Raw genomic sequence first — 21,875 nt, 5'->3', positions numbered from 1 at the left:
GACCAGAGGAACTCTAAAGTGGAAAGAAATTATTGTTGGGTAAAATGAGAAAAGGGGTTAGAAGTCTGACTCTGAAGTCAGACAGCTCTGAGCTTCAAACCCAGCTCTGTTACAAATCAACCTTTCTGGGCTCAGTTACTTATCTGTGAAGTAAGGCTAATTAAATATTCCTATCTCAGGTGACTCTTGTAAAAACTGATATAAAGTGTTTGTCCTGGTACCTGATACATCGCATGCATTCATTCCATTTTAACAACTATTTATATTCCTAGCATTAAGGGTTATCTTTTTTTCGTGGTCTAAATACGAAAGTACACATAGACTTGAATTGAATGCATCATGCTTAAATTGAACACAATTTTATTCAGCCTGCTCTATGTGTAAGGTTCTTATCAAGCACAGTATGAGGTGTGGTCATTGTCTTCAAGAAGTTCTCATTGCAAAAGACTCTTAGCATTTGGGGATTTAACATCTGCTATGTCTCCTCTTCATTAATTATTCTGAAGCTCAGTGACATGGCAACATTTTCTGAGATAAAAGTTTGAGTATTGTGCACAGTAAGGTCACAAGTTAGTCGTTCCAAGAAGGGCCACTTAATTCATAATGACCTAGCCCAGGGCCCTGTCATTGTCTCTGAATGTGTGGTTATGGTTGAATAAATCAGTCTTCAATTATATATACTAAAAAGTGAGGAAAATATGAGGATTTTTGGAGATATGATGGATCATTTGTAATTTATCCAGTAAAAATTTTTGAATCTCGAAATTCTTCATCAGGAAAGATATTAAGAGAAATTTATTTTCTGATCTCACCCTCTTGCCTTTGGACAGAACAGCTATCTAAGCCAAGTAGGACAGATATAATTATCTTTTTTTGTTCTGAAGCTTTCTAAGGATGTACACTTCGCAACTACTCTTAGTAGCTCCTTCCAGCATCTTCTCACTCGTTACAGTCAAGATGCTCATCCTTATGTCCAATTTAAACTTCATTTCTCTCTCAAGTTAAGATTGTCTCAGAGGAATGACAAATCTATTATCTTTTCCTGTTTCTGGTTAATAACATTTTGTATCTTGCATATGATAGATCCAATATGAATTAAATCAGCAAGTGGATCAAACATTTCATAAATCTGAAGACGTTACTCAAACTACTCCTTACTTTTATAAAGTTTAACTCAAGAATAAGTAATATCAATTGCTAATGCATTTCCTCCTAGGGTCCATTTTCTAGTATTAACCATATTCCCTAAATCTCTGAAACTTTTCTATATTTAAATGTTACTAGAAATAATGATGTTTTATGATCTAACTGATGTAGTGACCTAATTGCCACACATAGACTCTGAAGGTAATTATCTGGGTTCAAATTACAGCTCTGTCGCCTACTTGTTATATAACTTTGGGCAAATTACTTACTTTTTTTATATCTCAGTTTACATATCTGTAAAGTAGGGATAATAATGATAAATACTTCATACCGTTGCTTTATGGATTAAGTAGGTTAATATTCGTAAAGTGGTTAGAATAGTGCATGCTTTGTAGAAGTGTTTAATTGGTATTAATTATCATTATCAAGACTCCAGGATTATTTTTCCGGCATGAAGATTCATGTGAATTTCCCTATCATTTTGAATACCCTAGGTAATCTTACCACTACATATTTTTAATTAATTTATTATATTTTGGGAGACTGTTTTATTGAATTTTTTAAACTTTTATTTTAAGTTCAGAGGTACATTTGCAAGTTTGTTACTTAGCTAAAACTTGTGTTCAGGGGGTTTGTTGTACAGATTATTTTCATCACCCCAGTATTAAGCCTAGTACCTATTAGTTATTTTTTCTGATCCTCTCCCTCCTCCTACACTCTGCCCTCTGATAGGCTCCAGTGCATGTCATTCCCCTCTATGTGTCCATGTATTTTCATAATTTAGCTCGCACTTATGAGTGAAAACATGCAGTATTTGGTTTTCTGTTCTTGTGTTAGTTTGTTAAGGATAATGGACTCTAGCTCAATCCATGTCCTTGAAAAAGACATGATCTCATTCTTTTTTATGGCTGCATAGTATTCCACAGTGTATATGTACCACATTTTCTTTATCTAGTCTATCATTGATGAGCATTTAGGTTGATTCCATGTGTTTGCTATTGTTACAGATTTCTTAATACTATATTCCCTACCTGGAATGTCCATTACCTTCCTATCTAGATTATTCTTTTCCTGCATATCTCAGCTTGATTGCATTTTCTCTGTTATGTCATGAGATCTCATCTTCAAGGACAATGTGATCTCATCTTCAGGGCCTTTTGTTGGTGCCATTAGTGGTCAGTTATGACTTCATGCAGACAGTTATCTTTTCATAACTTACCTTCTCAGTGAGATTTTTGTATGTTCCTTAAAAAACAAAGTAAATCCTACAATTTTTAATAAACTTTCACAGTTCCTACCAAGTATCTTTGCTTTTATGAAGTGCTTGACAAGCAGAAGTGAACTGATAAATAATATTTTTATTTACTTGATTGTCTACAAACTTTAGTATAAAAACTCTTCTTAGGTTATCTCACCTACTCTTATTTTATTGTTGATATTTACATATAAAGCACTGTATTAGTCCATTCTCACCCTGCTATGAAGAAATATCTGAGACTGGGTAATTTATAAATAAAGAAATTTAATTGACTCACAGTTCTGCATGGCTGGGAGGCCTCAGGAAACATACAATCATGGCGAGGGCACCTCTTCACAGAGAGGTCGGAGAGAGAATGCAAGGAGGGGAAATGCCAGCTGCTTATAAAACCATCAGATCTCATGAGAACTCACTCACTACCATGCGAACAGCATGGGGGAAACTGCCCCTATGATTCAATCACTTTCCACTGAGTCCCTCCTCTGACGCATAGGGATTATGGGAACTAAAATTCAAGGTGAGACTTGAGTGGGAACATAAAGCCAAACCATATTAAGCTCTCATAACAGGGCCTGGTTACACTGCAAATGTTCAATAAATAATGATGATGATGATAATGATTGCTATAGATTGAATGTGTGTCCCCCACAAAAATCACATGCAAAAACTTAATCTCCAGTGTAACAGTATTTGAATGTGAGGTCTTTGAGAGGTGATTAGGTTGTGGGGGCAGAGCCCTCATAAATGAGCTAATTGCCCTTAGTAGAGAGGCTCCAGAAAACTCCCTCACCACTTTCCACTGTGTAAGGACACCATGTGAAGGTGGTCTTTGAACCAGGCAGTAGCCCCTCACTAGATACAGAATCTATCAGTGCCTTGATCTTGGACTTCCCATCCTCCAGAACTGAAAGATAAATGTCTTTTGTTCATAAGCTTTCCAGTTTATAACATTCTGTTAAATCAACCGAAATGGACTGATGATGGTGATAAAGATGATGATGATGATGATGATGAAGGAGAATACTATGCTTTAAAATGACCAGTTGTTTCCCCAAGTATCTACTCAGACTCAGGGAACTATGCTAAAATATTTGTATACATTATCTAATTTAGCCTTCAATAACCTAAGAAGAAAATCTCATTTATTTCCATTTTAAAGAGAAATTCAAGCTTTGAGTGCATAGGGTAATCATAAATCCTGGGTTTCCTAGTACAGTGTTGTTTTACACTTGTTGTACACAGGTAATTATTAATAGTGTCCTCTTCATTCTCAGAAGTGTATGTTTGGTCAATGACTTACATGGTTACTCTAGAGTTAATTAATGCCAATATAACAGAGCTTGGAAGTGGAGGAGCTGTAATCTAAAAAGTGAGAAGTCAACCTCAGAGCACTAACCCTTAGGCTAAGCCCTTGTAAAGCCACATATTTCAATTCCTCTTCATATAAAGGAGTATTACAAAATATGACATTTAGAGATGTAGGAAATGAACATATACAGATTGAAATTTTGTTTATGTTTGAGTGGTCACATGGTCCTGCTCCTTCTCCGAGTGAGAAATGAGATAAAATTATCAGGAGGGAAGATGGGGAAAATTATTTTGATTTTTTTTGTCAGTTCTCACAAAGAAATTTCACAATTAGAAGTAATATGAATTTCAATTGTATGATGAAAACCCCAATAGCAAACAAAAATATTATATTTACTAAATTTGACTATGCATAATGTGAATTAATGTTATCCCTGATGTCTTGGCGTTAAAGAGGGAGAAATTCATTATAAGCCTGGGAGATAAATGTAAAATAAAAAATACCAGTACTTAACAATTATAATATTGTACATTTTATACATAACTTATACCAGAGCACATATTTGTATATATCTGTTTGACACTCACAGTTCTCTGAAACAAGTAAAGCAGAAATTCTTGTTTTCATTTTACATGAAACTGAGAATCAAAGAAATTAAGTAAATCACAAGATTTATACTTGAGAGTATAAATTAGGATACAACATCATCCTGATATCTTAATTGTTCAAATATAGCCTGACAGAAACATGTTCAAGAGAAAGGTACTTCAAGGGCAAAATCCAAACTATACACTCCAGAAGAAGAGTGTCTGAACTTAAAAGATGGCTGTTGTTTACTGCCCACTGGACACTGATTTTAACTATGAGACTAATCATTAAAACTACAAAATATTATTGTCATCTTGTCTAGTTAACATAGATGCCATTATACAACCAGAGAATGGAGTTAGAGTTGATTTCACATCTTGTGCTACAAATTATTAAGCATCACTGTCAGATCAAGCAAAATGCTTTTGAAATGCAGATGATCAGCACAGGCAACACAGACGCTGTCTCAGGACATTTTTTCTAGCTGGGTCATATCAGCTCCCAATTGAAGAAATTGCTGATTCTGGGAATATGTATGAAATAACTCCAGTTTCTTCTTTCTCCTTATTCTCTTTTCTAATCTCTGTCCCTAAGCAAACCTGTTCTCTCATGCAACCATTCATTCACACTCTGATATAAAAATAGTAATTGAAGACTAGCATTATGTTTTCCTCTTCAATGGTTAGCTACATTTCTGCAGGAATCGAAGCTGAAGACATCAAGTTCTAATAATGACATTTAAAGGAGGTAGCTTTCCAGTTAGTCTGAAATCCCCTTCTGCAGGTGTTCACTAGTTATTGTACAGATAGGGTCCCATATTTTTATTCAACAACTAAGCTCCACTCAATGAAATTGAACAGGGTAAGCTTATTGAAAAAGAATAAAGGCAATTGCTTTCTTTGAGTTTTGGCTCATTTCTTTGTCCAGTTTGAAAAACTAAAGGTACTGTATAAATCCTTTAAAATGTGGAACAGCAGGACAGTGACTGTGCAAACACATAATTCATCAAGTTAAATTTATGTCTGGTAACAGTGATTTTGAACACAATAGAACAGATGCCATCCTGTAATATCCTGTCAGTCACTCCTTTCCACAATTTCAGAGAACCACATTATGAAATTCCTTTCAAACTTTATGCAACATAGCTTGTAGGGTGTTTCCCAAAGTGGTGCTCACATAGGTATGAGAGACACACACCAATAACCTGGCAAGGACTGAACCCATTTGTCCAGTTTTGTGACTATATCCTACTCTCCAAATTTTTATCCTGTCCTCTCATTCCCACCTTCAACATTATAAAGATCAGTTCTCCCCACATGAAGCCAGAAGTTTTCAGTCTACCAATATTGACGTTTGTAGTGAATCTACTTTCTCTCTGCTCATCAGCTTCAACTCAGTAGTTAGCTTGGGATTTTTATTTCCCCAATTATTTCTTTAGGATATGCTAAATGGGGGCAGGGAAGGAAGGCAGGGAAGAGACAGAGAGGTGGTGATGTCAGTGGTAAGAAACTTTCACCACTGTTTAATGTGGTTGTTGATTTACCATATTTACAGATTACAACAGATTACTGTGTGAATGTGAAGATTTCAGACAAAAGTTGACATTTAAAAAAAAATCTTGTAGCAGCATGGATACAATTATGTATACATAAGGAATATATATGTAATATTGTATACATAAAATGACTAGGTAGATAATAGATGTGGATAGATATGTATTACATGCATCTATATTGTGGATTAGACATACTTTTAACTTTTTATTTTTATGTTTGATTAAGTCTTTGTTTATCTTTTAAAATATAGTTTTCTCATTTAAAAACCTGTACAGATTGGCTAAAATGCCACTTTCCATATTCTACCTTCTATTTTTGATTTTTCTTCTTCTTAAATGTCATTTACTTTGTAGTCATCAATCAAATTATTCTTTAACCATTTCTTACCTGTGTCTAGAAGTATTGATAGTCCATATGCCATTAAGGTGACATTTGAAAAGTGAAAAGTAGTGATTATTTTTTAAAGCAGACAAATGTGTATGCACAGTATATATGTATATATATACATATATACACACACACAGAGACACATGTATGTGCACTATAAATATATGCACTGTGTGTATATATATATATATATATATATATATGGTGCACATATGCATACGTCCATTGATATTTGTCATGAAGTGATTCTGTGTGTGTGAAACTGGCTATGCCATGTGATAAAGCTGTTTCTATGGAAACAGCTCATGATTCATGGTCAACAAAAATTACAGATGAAAGTGTAAGGTAGACTTGATAGAGAAACTAATTTCTGAATTAAAAAATGTAAATGCTATATTTACTAACAATTTTTTATGACTGAAAATATTCTTTTATAATCCTAATAAATGTCATTATTCAGTCCCTAAAATATGCTGGGAGTGATAATAGAGAATATAAAGAATACAATTCTAAGCTTCCAAAAGCTTACATAGTAGTGGGGAAAAGGTAAGGTTAGGAAGACCTTTATATGGATGATTCTTAAATTATATCAGGTCTTTTGTCTTTTATGAGACTTGATTTCCTAATATGCACCAGATATTATTTTTCCAGAATAATTCTCTCTGGTGAGGCTGCAGAAAAGACTCCATAGAAAAAAATACGATTTCCTGTGGGTTTTGAAGTAGACCTAAATGCATTTGGGTGGCAGAGGGTTTGCGGGTGGCAGGAGGTAGAAATAATGACCACTGACATGAGAAAATGTTCTAGACACAGGTGGGATTCCAAATAAATGTCATTGAACTGTCTCCATGGAGACAACAAAGCTATTTCCCTTGACTAGAGAATTGTGTATCATTCCCTTGAAAATAATAAATCATAAGAAAAACATCTCTCCATGAGTCACAGAAGTTTAGAGTAGGCAGAGATCCTGAGCTTTCGACAAATTTATTTCTCTGCTTTCAGGAAAGATACCAAATAAATCCTATCATTCAAGTGGGATTCACTCTTAGCAACTTCCCTGATCATTCAGCGACAAGAACCAAGGCATCTAACCTCTAATTTTTCCTGTTGTATCTGAAGGGCCTTCATCCATACTCTTTTTCAGTAGAGGTAGGGACCCTCTTTTTCAGTAGAGGTAGGGAAGGAACATCTGACTGCTAACAGTTACCAAAGGGTCATCTTCTATTTGAATCTATTTCTCTAGCTGCTTCTCTGTCTTTCTCTAAATGAAACAGTACAATCTATGAATAAGACTTTGCTTAAAGAGATTTCCTCTTTCCAGGAGACCAACTTGTAGGGGACAGGGATCTGTTGAATTCGTCTTTAGAATCATACCCAACAGGCCATTCACATGTTTCCATTCTTTTGCAAAGCTACTGAGAGTCACTTTTTAATTTCCTGGCAGGTAAGCTTCATTTCTCAAGGCATGCTGTCAGCCTCATTTGCCCTGCCTGTTATATCCGGTTGCATTTCATCACCAAATACACTTTCTACAAGAACTCACACTGCTTTCATGCAATCTCACATGGAAACACAATGTTCCAGAAGGACTCTGAATCACTTTAGCGATACAGTGGAGAAGAGACCAGATGCTGTGTAAGTAAGTTTCCCACACATCTATTTCCCCTACCTCTAAGGTTTTATAAAGGCATCTAAAACAGAACACAAAGATCACGCCTCTGGAGGGATTTGAAAAGCATGCTCTAAATCCTGTCAGAGTCTGGGTCTGCCTAGATAAAGAACCATATTACCAGGGATAATTAAAGTTGACTTTATTCCACTCTGTCTTGCCCAGCACTCTTTCTCCCTATCTCTAACCACTTTATTCTAAGTGGAATAAAGTTGACTTTACTCCACTCTGTCTTTGCCCAGCTCGCTTTCTCCCTATCCCTAACCCTATCTCTAACTCATCACCACATTTATGGACTTAAGGATCTATCTCTGTAGAACTCACCTTATTTGTGAACAGAATAAGAAGAAACAGTTCATTGATGCAAATATTCAATATTCTGCCTTAGTGCTTCCCCAAGTACCTTACAACATATATTTATATTCTAACTTTTTTTTCTGAAAACATGTTCATTTCAGCAGTAAAGAGATATTGTGGTGCTCCTGGCCCTGGGTTCCCTCCCTAGGCACATGGTGCCGCTATGTCAATCACTTAATATGGAACCTTGGAGGGGATCCAGGGCTCATTTCTTCTCTAATCACTATCATCCAAAGAGTCACTAAATTCCTCTGATTTCTCCTGAATAACATGTTTCTGTCTATGTCTATGGAAAGTACTAGTTTAGGCATCTATTTTCTCTTATCTGGACCTTGAAACACTCTCATAGCTTCATAACACTTTCTCAGTTTTAGCCTTCTCTACTTCATCCTCCACATAGCTGCAAGAATCTAAAATGTAAAACACAGATCCCATTAAAACCTTTGCCAAGATGTTCTGGATTTCAGGATTAGGGTCCATTTCCTCAGCATGGACATTTCAGCATCATTTCTTTATCTGATGCATGTGAGTGTGTAGTACGAATTCTCTTTTTAAAATGAAAGTGAATGACACGTACATATAAGATTTTTTTAAACCAACAGTTCAAAGAGGTATATAAAAGACTGTATCCCTCTGCAGTCCACTTGTGGTCCTTGTTCCACCTCCAGAAGATTACAACTATTACTTATTTTCTTGTGTGTATCCTTCCAGAAATTGTCAGTGCATATACAAACAAACATATATTTATAGAGAGGCTTCTTTTTACACAATGAGAGCATTCAATAACATTTTCCTGTACCTTGGTTTTAGCACGCAGTCTGATCTCTTGACAATCCTCCCTCTGCCTTTTACGTTCTCACAATAGGAATTATCTGTAGTTCCCAGAACACTTCATGCTGTTTTCAGGCACACCTCCCAATGCATATGCCCTTTCATTTGCATGGAAATGTGTATAGGCTGCAAATGAGAACTTCTACACAATTTCTAACTACTATTCTTTGCTAAGATTCATTTCAGGCATTAACCCTTCATCATGCCTTATAAACTAACAACCTGTGCTCCCATAGGATCCTATACATACATATCTCTATCATAGCACCTACCACACAGACCAAGATAACTATGGAGGTTTTGAATCCATAGTTCTTCTTTCAAAAATATACTTTTCAAAAAAGGCATTCTTCTGAAAAAGAAAATCTCCACTGCGAGATTGGAAACTTTAAATTGTTTGTTTTTAAAAAAAGATTATAACCAGCCAGGCGCAGTGGCTTATGCCTGTAACCCCAGCATTTTGTGAGGCCGAGGTGGGTGGATCTCGAAGTCAGGGGTTCAGGATCAGCCTGGTTAATATGGTGAAACCTGTCTCTACTAAAAATACAAAAATTAGCCAGCCATGGTCGCGCACCCCTGTATTCCCAGCTACTCAGGAGGCTGAGGCAGAAGAATCGCTTGAACTCGGGAGCTGGAGGTTCCAGTGAGCTGAGAACACACCACTGCATTCCAGCCTGGGTGACAGAGTGAGACTCTGTTCCAAAAAAAAAACAAAAAAACTATAACCTCCACAAGAACAGAGACCACATCTACTTGTCTGTTTTTTTGTATTTTTTTTTTTTGCTAGAGTAGTTGGATCAATGCTACTGGAAAATTATCCCTTATTCTTAAATTCACAGTACGGTAACAGATTTTATTGGGGACGTGAGAGTCAGGGAAAGATACGTCTATTCACTTAGTAGAAGAGTAGCAATGAGGACTATGAGGACTCTAAAAGGGGTAACTGGGCTCACTAAAGACAAAAAATGAATCTTTCAGGGGTTTCTTTTGTGGCCAGACTTTTTCTAAGATTTCACTACTGATATGAATTAATTTTAAACCTTTTCTTAATCACATCTGCCAAGTAATGAATAATAGATTGCTGAATGCCAGTATTAACTTCCTTCCCTTTCAATACATAGAAGTCACGGAACTTCATGAAATGTATGATCTGCTGAAAACAGAAGTATTTTAGGAAAAAGAATTTCAGTGCTCATATGGTTTATGGATGAACTATGCACTAACATTTAATCAACTATAAACATCTACCAATTCTTCCTCTTATGACTTTCAAGTATGATTGTGTCATTTGAGCCCCCTCACTGAAACATAAGCCAATTGGAAACATTTAAACCATTCTTTTCTGTTTTGAAATGTTTTACTTTTCTTGAAAATGCAAGATTTCATTTGTGTATGAGTATTTTGAAGGTGCTATGAAGTATTTGGGGCCTGCCAAGACAAAAATCATCAGAAACTTAAAGAATGGATATTAAGTGAGATTCAGCTAAGACAAACACCCTGGTTTTACCCCTCATTTCTCAGTCACCTCATAGAAGGATTTTAGGCAGTTTGGGTAAATCCTTTGGGATGCTCAGATCTACAAAAATAACAGTTTCTTTTCGTTTCACAACATGTATTGACAAAAAAATGTTACTTCAGTTGTGGTGGGGCAGTGTTCCCCGTTTAAATACAATGGACAGCTCCTCATAGAAATAATTCCAATTTAGTCTTGGCTCTAATGTTCAATACAATATAAACCAGGCATTAGGCCAGTCTCATTTTGAAGATCATTGCTTCTTGTTGCTGTCTTTGTGAATGTGTTTAAGGAAGAAAAAGTTGGATGAGGATGCCATGACTAATTAAAATAATAATTCAAGAGGTCCTAGAATGGACACAATCAGTACTTCGGTGTTCTAAGGAGGCTACTGTCATTTGCATTCAGTGGGAATTCAATAAATTCTTGTGACTGACTCGCCTACCAGGAGAATATGATGGAATAAGACAATCTAGTAAGAGAATTTTATTTTGACAGAGTCTAAAATCTTTAAATATCTAACTTTTTATTATAGGATCTTTGAACTGGAAAGAGTTTTAGCAATTATGTAATTTACCTTGATTTTACAAAGAAGAAACCTGAGGCCTAGAGAAGCCAAATTACTCACTCAAAGTCTTAGGCTGTTTTTTTACTAGCCTAGTAGTTAGGAGCCACACCCTGGAGACAGCCTGCCTGGTTTCAAATTTTGGCACTGCCCATTCACTAGCCCATTCTGAGTAAGTTATTTAACCTAACAACGTTTCTCCCTCTCTCAATCTCAGTTTTTCAATCTGTAAAGGGGGGATAAGAATTGCATAGCATTAAGTAAAGGATTAAATAAGCTATTAATGTAAAGCACTGATAACCATACCTCACATATGGAAAATGTTCAGTAAGTTACTATTTATTTCATTGCTTTTCACACTATAATAGCCAGTCTGATTCTGCAATCCTAAAATTCCAGGCTTTCAAATGTGAATTCAAACTTTAAAACAATCTAGATAGGCTTGCTTTAATGCAGCTTAGAGTAAAAAAAAAAAAAAAAAAAAAAAGTTATCCCCAAACAGACAGGCAAAGGGAAGATTTTCCTTTCTCAGCCTCTCCAGATGTTATAAAATTATAATCCAGCACCTAAAAGAAAAACTTGTGTGATTACTCACATAAGAGTAAAATGCATTCATATGCTTGCTAATACCTGTTTCTGCTTTTAAATGGTACTCTCCTATTTGTTCTGTTTGCAAAGGAAATTCTATTATAACCTCAGAGAATTTACTGACAACATCAAGAGTATGTTTAGGCTATTTTACAAAGTTATTGCTAGCTCCTCAGTGGTGAAAAAACAGTTTGCAGTGTTCTTTATTCTGAAGAAAAAAGTCATAGGTGTTTCTGTAAAGCAATAGGATAGTATTGTAGAGTTACTGTACTTGGAAATGTTTTCATTGCCATCATTTGAGATTGGTTGATTCATGGGTATAAATACAATCAGGAAGACAATTTATTAGTTTAGTTCAAGCCCCATCATCCAGACTCCTGCCTTTGTCCTATTGGTTATCAGCAATTATGGAATTAACTTTCCCTTTAGAGAACAGGTACCTGTTTAACCAGCAGGAAATTAACCTGCAACTTAAACAACAACATTCATAGAGAAATTTGAAAGGAAAATATGTTCATTTCTTTTTTTTTTTTTTAACCGTTTTGCTCTATTGCACATGCTGGAGTGGCTCATTGCAACCTCTGCCTCTCGGGTTCAAGTGACTCTCATGCCTCAGCTTCCAGAGTAGCTTGGACAACAGGCACACGCCACAACGTCCAGATGACTTTTGTGTTTTTGGTAGAGATGGGGTTTCACCATGTTGGCCAGGCTAGTCTTGAATTCCTGACCTCAAGTGATCCACCCACCTTGGCCTCCCAAAGTGCTGGAATTATGGGTGTAAGCCACTACACCCAGCCAATTTCTTAATGAAGCTAGAATTTAGGATGATGTACTACTTTGATATTCAAAGTGCAATGTACATACCAGCAATCAGCATTGCCCAGGAAAAACGCAGAATGCCAGGCCCCATCCCACACCTCTGACTCAGAATTGGCATTTTAATAAGATCCTAGAGTGATTCAGGTACATGTGAAAGATTTGAGAAGCAGTGACCTAGAGAAATGCGTGTGGAGACTGGCAATCTGACAAGCAGTTACTCTTTTGGGTCACCACAGTGATAGTAATGAGATGTAATTGAAGTATGTACCAGAAACTTCCAGAGTCTAATATTAAAATCACCACCACCACAACAGAAACAGTGAATTCTAAGTGGATATTTGGTAAATTAAATTTGTTTTTCCTTAAGCATCATTTATAAAATTGGCTAATTTTCATTTCTGTCGTTGTTCACTGTAATCTCTGTAAGAGCATTTACTGTTATACTCATTTATGCATGAAGGAAGGAAAGACAATGAATCCATGATAGCTATCTCATATTGGGGACAACCTGGATTGAGTCCTATGTTTAGTTAGGACTCATTCAATGTAAGGGTTTCTGAGGGTGGCCATTTGGACCATCGTGTCTTCAGATCAGGTACAGAAAGCTGCCTGGTTGGAGCTCCTATGTTAATCAGGATCCTCCTCTTGAATAAGAAGGAACAGCTAGTCGCTGGAATTTGAAATACAAGACTTCAACTACTTGTTTGCAGGTAGTTAATATCATGTTTTCCCAAACTACTGTTCAAAGAGAAAACCTGCTTACTACTGTGTCTTACTGGCTTTATAGTAGCAGATGTTAGTGGTTACGTTAAGGACAATTTCTGGGAGCTCTTGTCTCCGTTTACTCCAACTGCTTCCTGTTCATCTTCAGTCTTTTGTGTGTGTGTGTGTGTGTGTGTGTGTGTCTGTGGCTTGGCAGAAACTTAAAAGACAAGCTTTGATGGGTACAATATATAAATGGAAATCATGGTGATTTCTTAAGATGACAGCTTAGAAAACGGTAACAGTATGTCAGTATGTAGTTGCTATCACACGAACCATGTAACCCATGATGCAAGAACAGATCTTTCTAATTTAATCAGTAATATTATTGCCTGAAAAGTCTTTTTCTCAAGTAGATATTTTTTTCTGCATCGGAATTATTATTCACAATTTTTGCATTCCCTTGCTTAGAACCAATGATTCTTGATTATAGAGATTCTTTGCTATATAAAGACTGCTTTTTTCCTTTTAAGAAAACACTTCATTTTTCCCAAATTAAGAAACCAGAAAATGCTCTTAATGTGATGTTAGTCTTTAAAGCAGACAATGTATAAACCAAACAGGAATTATATTTTACTTGGGAAGGAAACAAAAATGAACAGAACCTAATTCTCAAATCCACTAATTTAATGCACAGTTATGTCATTTTCCCAGCCAGGGAATGGGTCATAATGATAATGGATGAAAACATAAATATGAACAATGTTTTAGTAATGGATTCAATTTGCATTTTCTTAAAAACTATTTTTATGACATTCTTGTCCATTCTCTTTATTATATTCTTGTGATTTAATGTAGATGAAAATTTTCTATTAAATAACTCAAAAGTTATTGCCTATCAGGGTACTGAAACATGCTTAATACAAAAAGCAATAAGCAATAAGTCTTATTTTCCATGGACTTCCAACCCTATTTATATTATATAAAATTACAACATATAATAAACAATTTTCTTATGGGGGTATGGGGCTAACCATCTGAGTTGTGTTTAGACAGAGCTCTCAAGTCTAAAAACATTTCTCTTTATTTCCATTTTTCTTGGAGTTATTTCCAATCTATTTATTTCAATGCTTTGCCATAGTTGAGAGAAGATAAAATGAACTTTAGGGTCTGTCGGCAGTGCTCATTAAAAGGAGAAACGAGAAAGAACAAGTAAATCAAGGTTTATTATTTTTCCACATTGAGTGGTTTCTATTTTCTAATTATGTCGCTAACATTGTTGAGGAAAGGTCATGAGAGTTGTAGTAGAATATGTATTTTCAAAGGCTTACTGTGTTGGGCGAATATTTTTTAAAAATCAAGTGCATATACACATGTTACCATGAGTAAACAGACTGTATTACTTAATCATTAGGAAGAACTGTCCAGTGGTGTTTCAATTAAAGTCAATCCTTGTTCTCAGCTTGTGCACGAATTCAGCTGAACAACTGATTATACAGAACTGTTTTGTTATGGTGGTTGTTGATTATAGCAACTTCCCTATTTAATTAAGTTTAACAAAAACTGAAAAAGTGTATGTTAATATAGCCAACAGAATTATATATTTTTAAAAATTCTGAAAAGCATAGCACTCTACACGTCAAGGTAGACCAAAGGCTGCATTTGCTTTTTGAGCTTTTTAAATCTCCTGTTTTATAAATTATATGTGGATGCTTGCAAGATACAAAAGTCAATGATTGAAAAGGAAAATATTATTATTAATCTACGTAATAAGACTTGTTAAACTAATTCATTGTCTAATTTGTCCAGTTGCATTTGTGTAGATTAGGCACAATTTGTATATGTGCACATATTATCACATTCCTCAGAGTGTTTGCAAATATTGTGTTTTGGGTTACTTTGTGGTATTAACATGTATGTAAACAGAATACAATAAGTCAGTTTGCCAAATGAGAAAATATTCATTGTGCATTACGTTTTTAAAATTGAGTTTCTTTTTCCAGCATGACAATCAGAGACATTTAAAAATAGTATCTCAAAAAAATAGTATTTTAAATATTATTTGAAGCAGGAGCAGCTACAAGTACAAAGCACAGAAATTAGTCACACCTTTTATTCTACTCCTATTTAAGAAGCTATAGATACATTTATTTCTTCCCTAACATAACCTAAAAAGGAAAAGAAAAAATTCTTAAACCATAGCATTTTAAAATAAAATGACACAGTAGGAATGAAATGAAAGACAATTCAATAGCCTTTATAGCTATAAAGTGATAAAATCTCTAAAGGTTTTACTCTTTAAATTATTCAGGATGTCTAAATTTCTGCTGCCATAATATTTTTTCACAAGTGGAATAAAAATGGCATTTTGCTCACGTAGATCTAGCTGTCCCCTGGGTGGCTGATTCTAGAAAAGCAACAGGTTTTTTCCCCTGTCTTACAAGAAGCAACAGTTAGAAACTCTAAGTAGCCAACTGCTACCCACAGTGGACGGAAACAGCCGACAGGAAAGTGGCAGCTATTTCAGTTGATTTTGCAACAGCTTCCAAAAAGAGAGGGAGAATATAAATGAAAGAAGACCCCTTGGAAATGAAAGGACTGTGCTATGTTACTGTCGCCCCCTCTCCCTTCCAACGTCCCTTAAATTATCAAGCTTTTTAGACATGCGTAGATTTCTAGAGTAAAGTGAAGCAATATAACTTGACCCATTTTGTTTCAAGTTAAATTTGCAAGATGCAGCAAGACAAATTCATAACCTCCCACGAGTGAACAAGACAAGCCTACCCAGGCTCGGGCACTTTTCCTATTAGCAAGCATGGGCTGTCGTCTCAGCCTGTTGCTCTTGCCACACGGTGTGCCTGAACCCGGAGGGAGGGACACTTTGAAACCTCGAGTGTGAGCTGGGTGGCGGGGCCTCGGTGCATCCGGGCTTGCCGACTGCGACTGCGAGGGCCACGGGGATTGCCCGGGCCGCGCCTGGGGAGGTGATGGCTGCCGACCACCGGTCGGGGGACCCCAGTGCAAGCCTCCCGGCTGCCGGCAGATGGTGCCCTCCTCATCCGAACACGCAGGGAAACCCAGCTAAAGTAACGCTCAGACTCCGCCCCAGCCGATCTACGGCGCAACAGTCACCCGTTCTTCCCAAAATAGTGCCGAGCACGTTTCCCCTGGAACACCGCAGTAGCCCGTGTTTGTCGAAATTACAAACCAGGGGTGACCGGGTGTGTGTGCCGGAGTGGGGAGCGCGTGCGGAGTGGGACCCCCCGGGGCCAGGGGCGAGGTGACCGCCAGTGAAACGCAGAGGGCACAGGGACCGGTCCATTTCGCTTCTGCGTAAGCCGGACCGCCGGGCCCGTTGGGAGGCCACTCACCATATTCACTTCGGAGACCATGTCTATGCTGGCGACATCGATCCGCATCCCGACGTCCACCGGGGGGCCTGCCGGGGAGGTGGGCCACATTAGGGACAGATTCTCTGAGTGACAGCGGGCTGGGGAGGAGAAGGGGGCTTCCCAGCTCTTACTCCATTCTGAACGGGCTCCCTCCCTACTCGCCCCACCACCCCTTTCAGGGGACAGCCTGGGAAAACAGGTGTGGGCACACGCGTGATGCAGTGACTATGCAGAGGGTGTGTCGGCCCGGGAAAGGTCGCCTCCGCCTGATGATCCATGCACCTGAGCCTGGGGTCCCGGTGTGTGTGTGTGTGTGTGTCCAGGGCATAGTGCACGCTTACGAAAATGACACGCTTTTTTTTTTCTTTTTTGACATTTATCTTTGACAGAAAAGGAGAACTAGGGATGGGTTACAGGTTGAAAAAGATGAAGCGTTACCTCCGAAGTCCGGCCGCAAGCGAATGTCATATCCTTTGAGCAATCTGTCCACTGTCTCTTTCACGTATGACATGTTGCTGGGTTCGTTGGCGCTGAAGGGAAGAAGTAAGGACCGTATTCAAAATGAGCACAAACCGTGAGCACATATAAAAAGATACAGGCACACCTACCCCCAAATAACAAGATACATGATCCAGCAGGCACGTAAAAAGAAACACACCAAGAAAAAAAGAGAAAGATTAAACAACAGTATCTCACCTGTGTGCACAACAGACCATGGTAATCATCACAGGAAAAGAAAGAAGCCCCAAACTCTCTCGATTTTGTACTGTCCACATTACTAACTCTGATTAAAGAATTGTCTTTTCTGCGAAGATTCAAGGAATGCAACTTAGTCTGCTGCTGGGCAGTAATTCCCGAATGGACCTGCGCATGCGCAGAGGGCGCTCACTACCAAAAGACACCTTGTGCCTTGCAAACAATATTCCTAGTGGAACAGGCAACAGATTTCAATCCTTCTGAAGTTCCTTTTTGGGGTGCTCCGTGTCCTCCGGGTAGTCAGAGACAAGCTGCTGTTTTCACGCAGGGAATCCTACGACAAGTGTAAGCGGAGTTTCCTTCATGCACTGGAGGTTGCTATATTGATTTCCTTTCAGCCCCCAACCTGATTTTGTTTTTTTTACTGGGCTCTCAGTGATTTAGCTAAGGCTGCCTGTGATTGGCATCTTCCGCTGACAGTCAGGGAGGTCCCAGAACCGGGATTCTGGAGGCAGATCTCTTGTTCTCTGTTTGCCTGTGGCGGTACCGGGTGGATGTGGTCAGCAGGGGTTGAGGGTGGGGGTGACTGGGAGCTGGGAAGAGTGGAGAAAGAGGGAGCCAGAGTGTTACGAAAGGTACTGAGGAAACTCTGTACCTTGAGAACTCCAAAAATCAGGTGCCCTTGAGAGGCATCCTAGGACATCTGGCTTGGTGTAGACTTCTGTAGGAGGCGGAGTAGGAGAGGCAAGCCAACTTTTCTTCCACCCTACTTTTCTTCCCTCCACTTGTAGTTTCTCTACCAGGTTGGGAAATGAGGGAAACAAAGGATGGGGCAGCAGTTCTTGGCAGGCAATCTTTTTTTCTGGGGCCATCCGCTGCAAGCCTCACTTTTTCCTCCAGGTTTTAGTAAGAAAAATCTCTTTCTTAAGTTAACAGCATATAAGCTGGTATTTGTGACCCCTAACAGAACCCTGAAACATCCAGACAATCTAACCTCTGTTTGCCAGTAGGTTGGGATTCTGCAGCAGCAAGCATTTTTGAATTAAATCAAATATAGTAACTTCGATTATACAAATGTCATAGAGCACCTGTTAAGCAGAAGGCCCTGGGCTAGGTGTTTGTTCACTTGTTAAATGGTACATATTAAATCTATGTTGTGGGCATTCTGGGACTTATAATTGCTTCAAAAAGGGTTCTTGAGCTAGAGAAATTCGCATCTAATGAGAGGGATAGACACAAGTGTAAGGAAATTCAGTGTATCTCTAGAGAGTTTATGTAGTGATAGGAGTGTTGGTAATTCTACCAGGGAGACGTTTCCAGAGGAGGAGTAATTTAAAGGAGGAGAAAGCTTTTTGCCAGAGCAAGGAGGGTGGGGTATTCCAGAAAGAGGGACACCATGTGCCAAATCCACAGTCTACTTGGATAACTAAACCCAGAAATGACTGGTCAGATTATAAAGGGAGGGAGAGAAGGTAGGTGATGAGAGTGCAAAGGGAAGTTGAGGTGACATTACAAAAACATTACATACTCTGCATTTAGGCTTCTGGCAATCACTGAAATGTCTCAGTAAGGATGGTGAGGGTCAGATTTAGGCTTTAGAACTCACTGGTAAAATAATTATAGCAACAATCAACACATATCACTTGCTGGTTAGGTGGCAGTTATTGTGCACATTACTTAGATTATCCCATTTAAACCTTAGAACAGCCCAAAAGTGCTATATATGATTATTATTCCCATTTTATAGATGAGGATACTAAGACTAAATTAACTAGTTTAATATCAAATAGCTAATACATGACAGAATCTGCATTTCAACCAAAATTCTATAGATTTAACTACTCCTGCATGTTGTGAAGCATGGACTCATAGAGGAAGAACCAGATAACGAAACAAGAAGGAAAAGGGTTATTAAAATATCCTAGGTAAAAGGAACTAAAGTCAGAAAGTGTTTAGCATAAAGAGGAGGTGATAGACTAGCTCAAGCTTTCAGAAATATAATGGAGAAATTGAATAGTTGGACGGGTCAGGATTTGGGCACATTTGGAGGGTGTCTAAAAATTGTACAACCATTTACACATGTATAGAGCTTGACATTCTACAAATATATTAATTCTCATTTGAGCCTCACAGAACCTTAAATACTGGGGTCATTCCTTATGGGAAAGAATGCTAACTACTAGTTAGAGTCCTCAATTTTCTTAAAAGGATATCAACTCTACCTTGTATAATTCATACATATCTGCTTTTATGGGTTAAAGAGAGGCTTATTTATGTTTTAGGTCCTTGCTGAAGCATGGAACCCTTCTGTGCTGCATGATTCTATGCAAAAGTCACACTGCAGAAAGTAGGATACATGAAGCTTTACTTCATTCATTTCCTCACTTGTTTATTTCCCAAATATGTATTGAACACTTACTAGGTTCCAGATATTAGGCAAAAAGCTGGTGATACAACAGTGAACAATACAGTGTCCCTATTCGCATAAAATTTGTCAAGTTTTACATCTGTTCATGGTTGCAAATTAGCCTTGCTACTCAAATTCAATTAATAAAAAGCATTCTACCAAGTATTTGTTTCATGTGGTTTTTATTGGGATATATGTTTTCCATTTGCTCATAAACCCCAATAATTACTTTTGAATAACAACTAGGATTTTATTCAGCAGGGTCTGCTGAAGAGCCAAGATTTTATTCTTGAATTAAGAAAGACTATCTGCAACTTTGTAGACTTGAATCCTATTGTTTAGCATGCCCCAGTGAATCAATTTCACTGAATTTTGCTTTGAAATTATGTTTTACATTTACCTGAAAGAACAGTAAAAGTCATAAGATATTCATTATCACATTCATTTGTTACTGAGATGCTACAGAAGGTGAAGTCCACTCTATCACTTGGCATCTTATATACAAGAACTGTTGAGAGGATATTTTTCTCAGACCTCAGTACTCTGAAAATTGTCTTATTGTTTGAATAGCTTATCTTATGAACAATAGAAACCATAAAATTCATTAAATTCTCTACTTAGTTTGGCTACTGAAGATGTCAGAGTCTTGTGTACAACTCAGTTTTAGTCATTTTGTAAGATATGAATGACCTGCATTTTGATATATTACATTTCTCTACAATGCCTTAGATTTCTAAATTTATTTTTTCTTTGTCACAGTTTACTAATTTAAAAAAGGATATGTTGCACTGAATATATATAGTTTGTAAGCTGTCTTGAATAACTTTGGAACTAAATGGGAACTAAATTATTTCAAAATTATTAGAAACATAAATAATTGAACTTAAATGTCTTAATCTAGATGCATTGTGGGAAATTTTATGGCTTAAATAAGCCAAAACATTCTTTCTCTGTGAAATTGATTGCTTTTTCCTCAAGTCAGTCCTCTTACTTAAGACTTTTCTTCCTTCAAAGCTCAATTTAAATTTCTTTTAATATATATATGATATAATCATATATAAAATGTAATATATCATATATAAAAAGAAAATTGAATATATACCATAAAAATAAATAAATAAATAAATAAATAAATATATGTATTTGTTAAAGCTACCCCTTGAAAGCCACCAGTAATTCCTACTCGTATTATCATCTGCTGCTTACTCTTGTGAGCGAAATAGGGGAGGTCTAAAAGTTAACTTCTAACTAGGTTGGAAGTGTCTCAGGGTCAGGAACCTACACATATTCTTAGTATTTCCCTACACAGCAGTTAGCAAACAAGAAAACATAATAGAAAAATGATTCCATTACAATAACAACAATAAATTCTAATGTACCTAGGAATGACTGGGGAAAAATATGCACAAGAACTTCATAGTGAAATATACAATTTTATTTAAACACACAAAATATGACCTAGATAAATGGAAAATGTATCATATGGGTAAGTGGGAGGACCCAACATTGTAAGGATGTCAAATCTATCCAATGTAAGAAATATAAACAATTTGAATAAAAATTCCTACATTCTAAGTGGAAATTAAGAAACTAATCCCAAATTTAAATACAAGAATGAGGGGTAAATAAAAGCCAAGAAAACTTGGAAGAAGAAAAAAAGAGAAGGAATTTGGGGACATATGCCTTTGAGATATCAAGACATTATTGAGCTATATAGAAATTGAATCAGTTTGTCTTTGGCATGGAATTCATGTAGGAATAAAAAGCAAAATAGTATAAGCAAATAAAGAGCACAGAAATACTTTTCTATTTTAGGAAAAGTAGGAAAAGATGAGCTATTCAATAAACGCTGTGAGATAATTTATTATCTATAAGGGAAAAAAGTAGATCTTTACATCATTACCTACATGAAAACATATTACAGGTAGATTGTAATTTTAATACAAAAACCAAAACTTTCAAAACTTTAAACTATAGAGGAGAATATCTTTATGACTGTGATGAAAGGAAAGACCTAAAGATGAACAAAAGTATAAATGATAAAAACGATTATAGGAATAACTATGTTAAAATGTAACCTTCTTTAAATCCA

The 21,875-nt window shown here is 36.9% G+C and overlaps 1 protein-coding gene across 3 annotated transcripts in view; it reads right to left on the bottom strand.

Moving 5' to 3' along the window:
• The window catches only part of GABRB1 (gamma-aminobutyric acid type A receptor subunit beta1), a 438,325-nt gene that overhangs the window by 382,405 nt on the left and 34,045 nt on the right, over nt 1-21,875 (bottom strand). For 2 of the 3 annotated variants that reach the window (XM_064366790.1, XM_064366794.1), the window contains exons 2-3: nt 17,119-17,210; nt 16,660-16,727 (exon numbers count right to left, since the gene is read on the bottom strand). In XM_064366790.1, the coding sequence (XP_064222860.1) occupies nt 16,660-16,727; nt 17,119-17,191 (141 nt within the window). In that variant the 5' untranslated portion in view covers nt 17,192-17,210. Of the gene's footprint in view, nt 1-16,659; nt 16,728-17,118; nt 17,211-17,376; nt 17,688-21,875 lie in introns of those variants that run through there. The other variant, XM_064366788.1, reaches the window with a different exon arrangement.

The sequence above is a fragment of the Aotus nancymaae genome, unplaced genomic scaffold (assembly GCF_030222135.1).
Source record: "Aotus nancymaae isolate 86718 unplaced genomic scaffold, 86718_ANA_hifiasm-v0.15.2.pri h1tg000006l, whole genome shotgun sequence".
NCBI classification, from domain to species: Eukaryota; Metazoa; Chordata; class Mammalia; order Primates; family Aotidae; genus Aotus; species Aotus nancymaae.
Note: the sequence above shows the minus strand (reverse complement) of the source record. Positions and strands in the feature narration are given on the sequence as shown.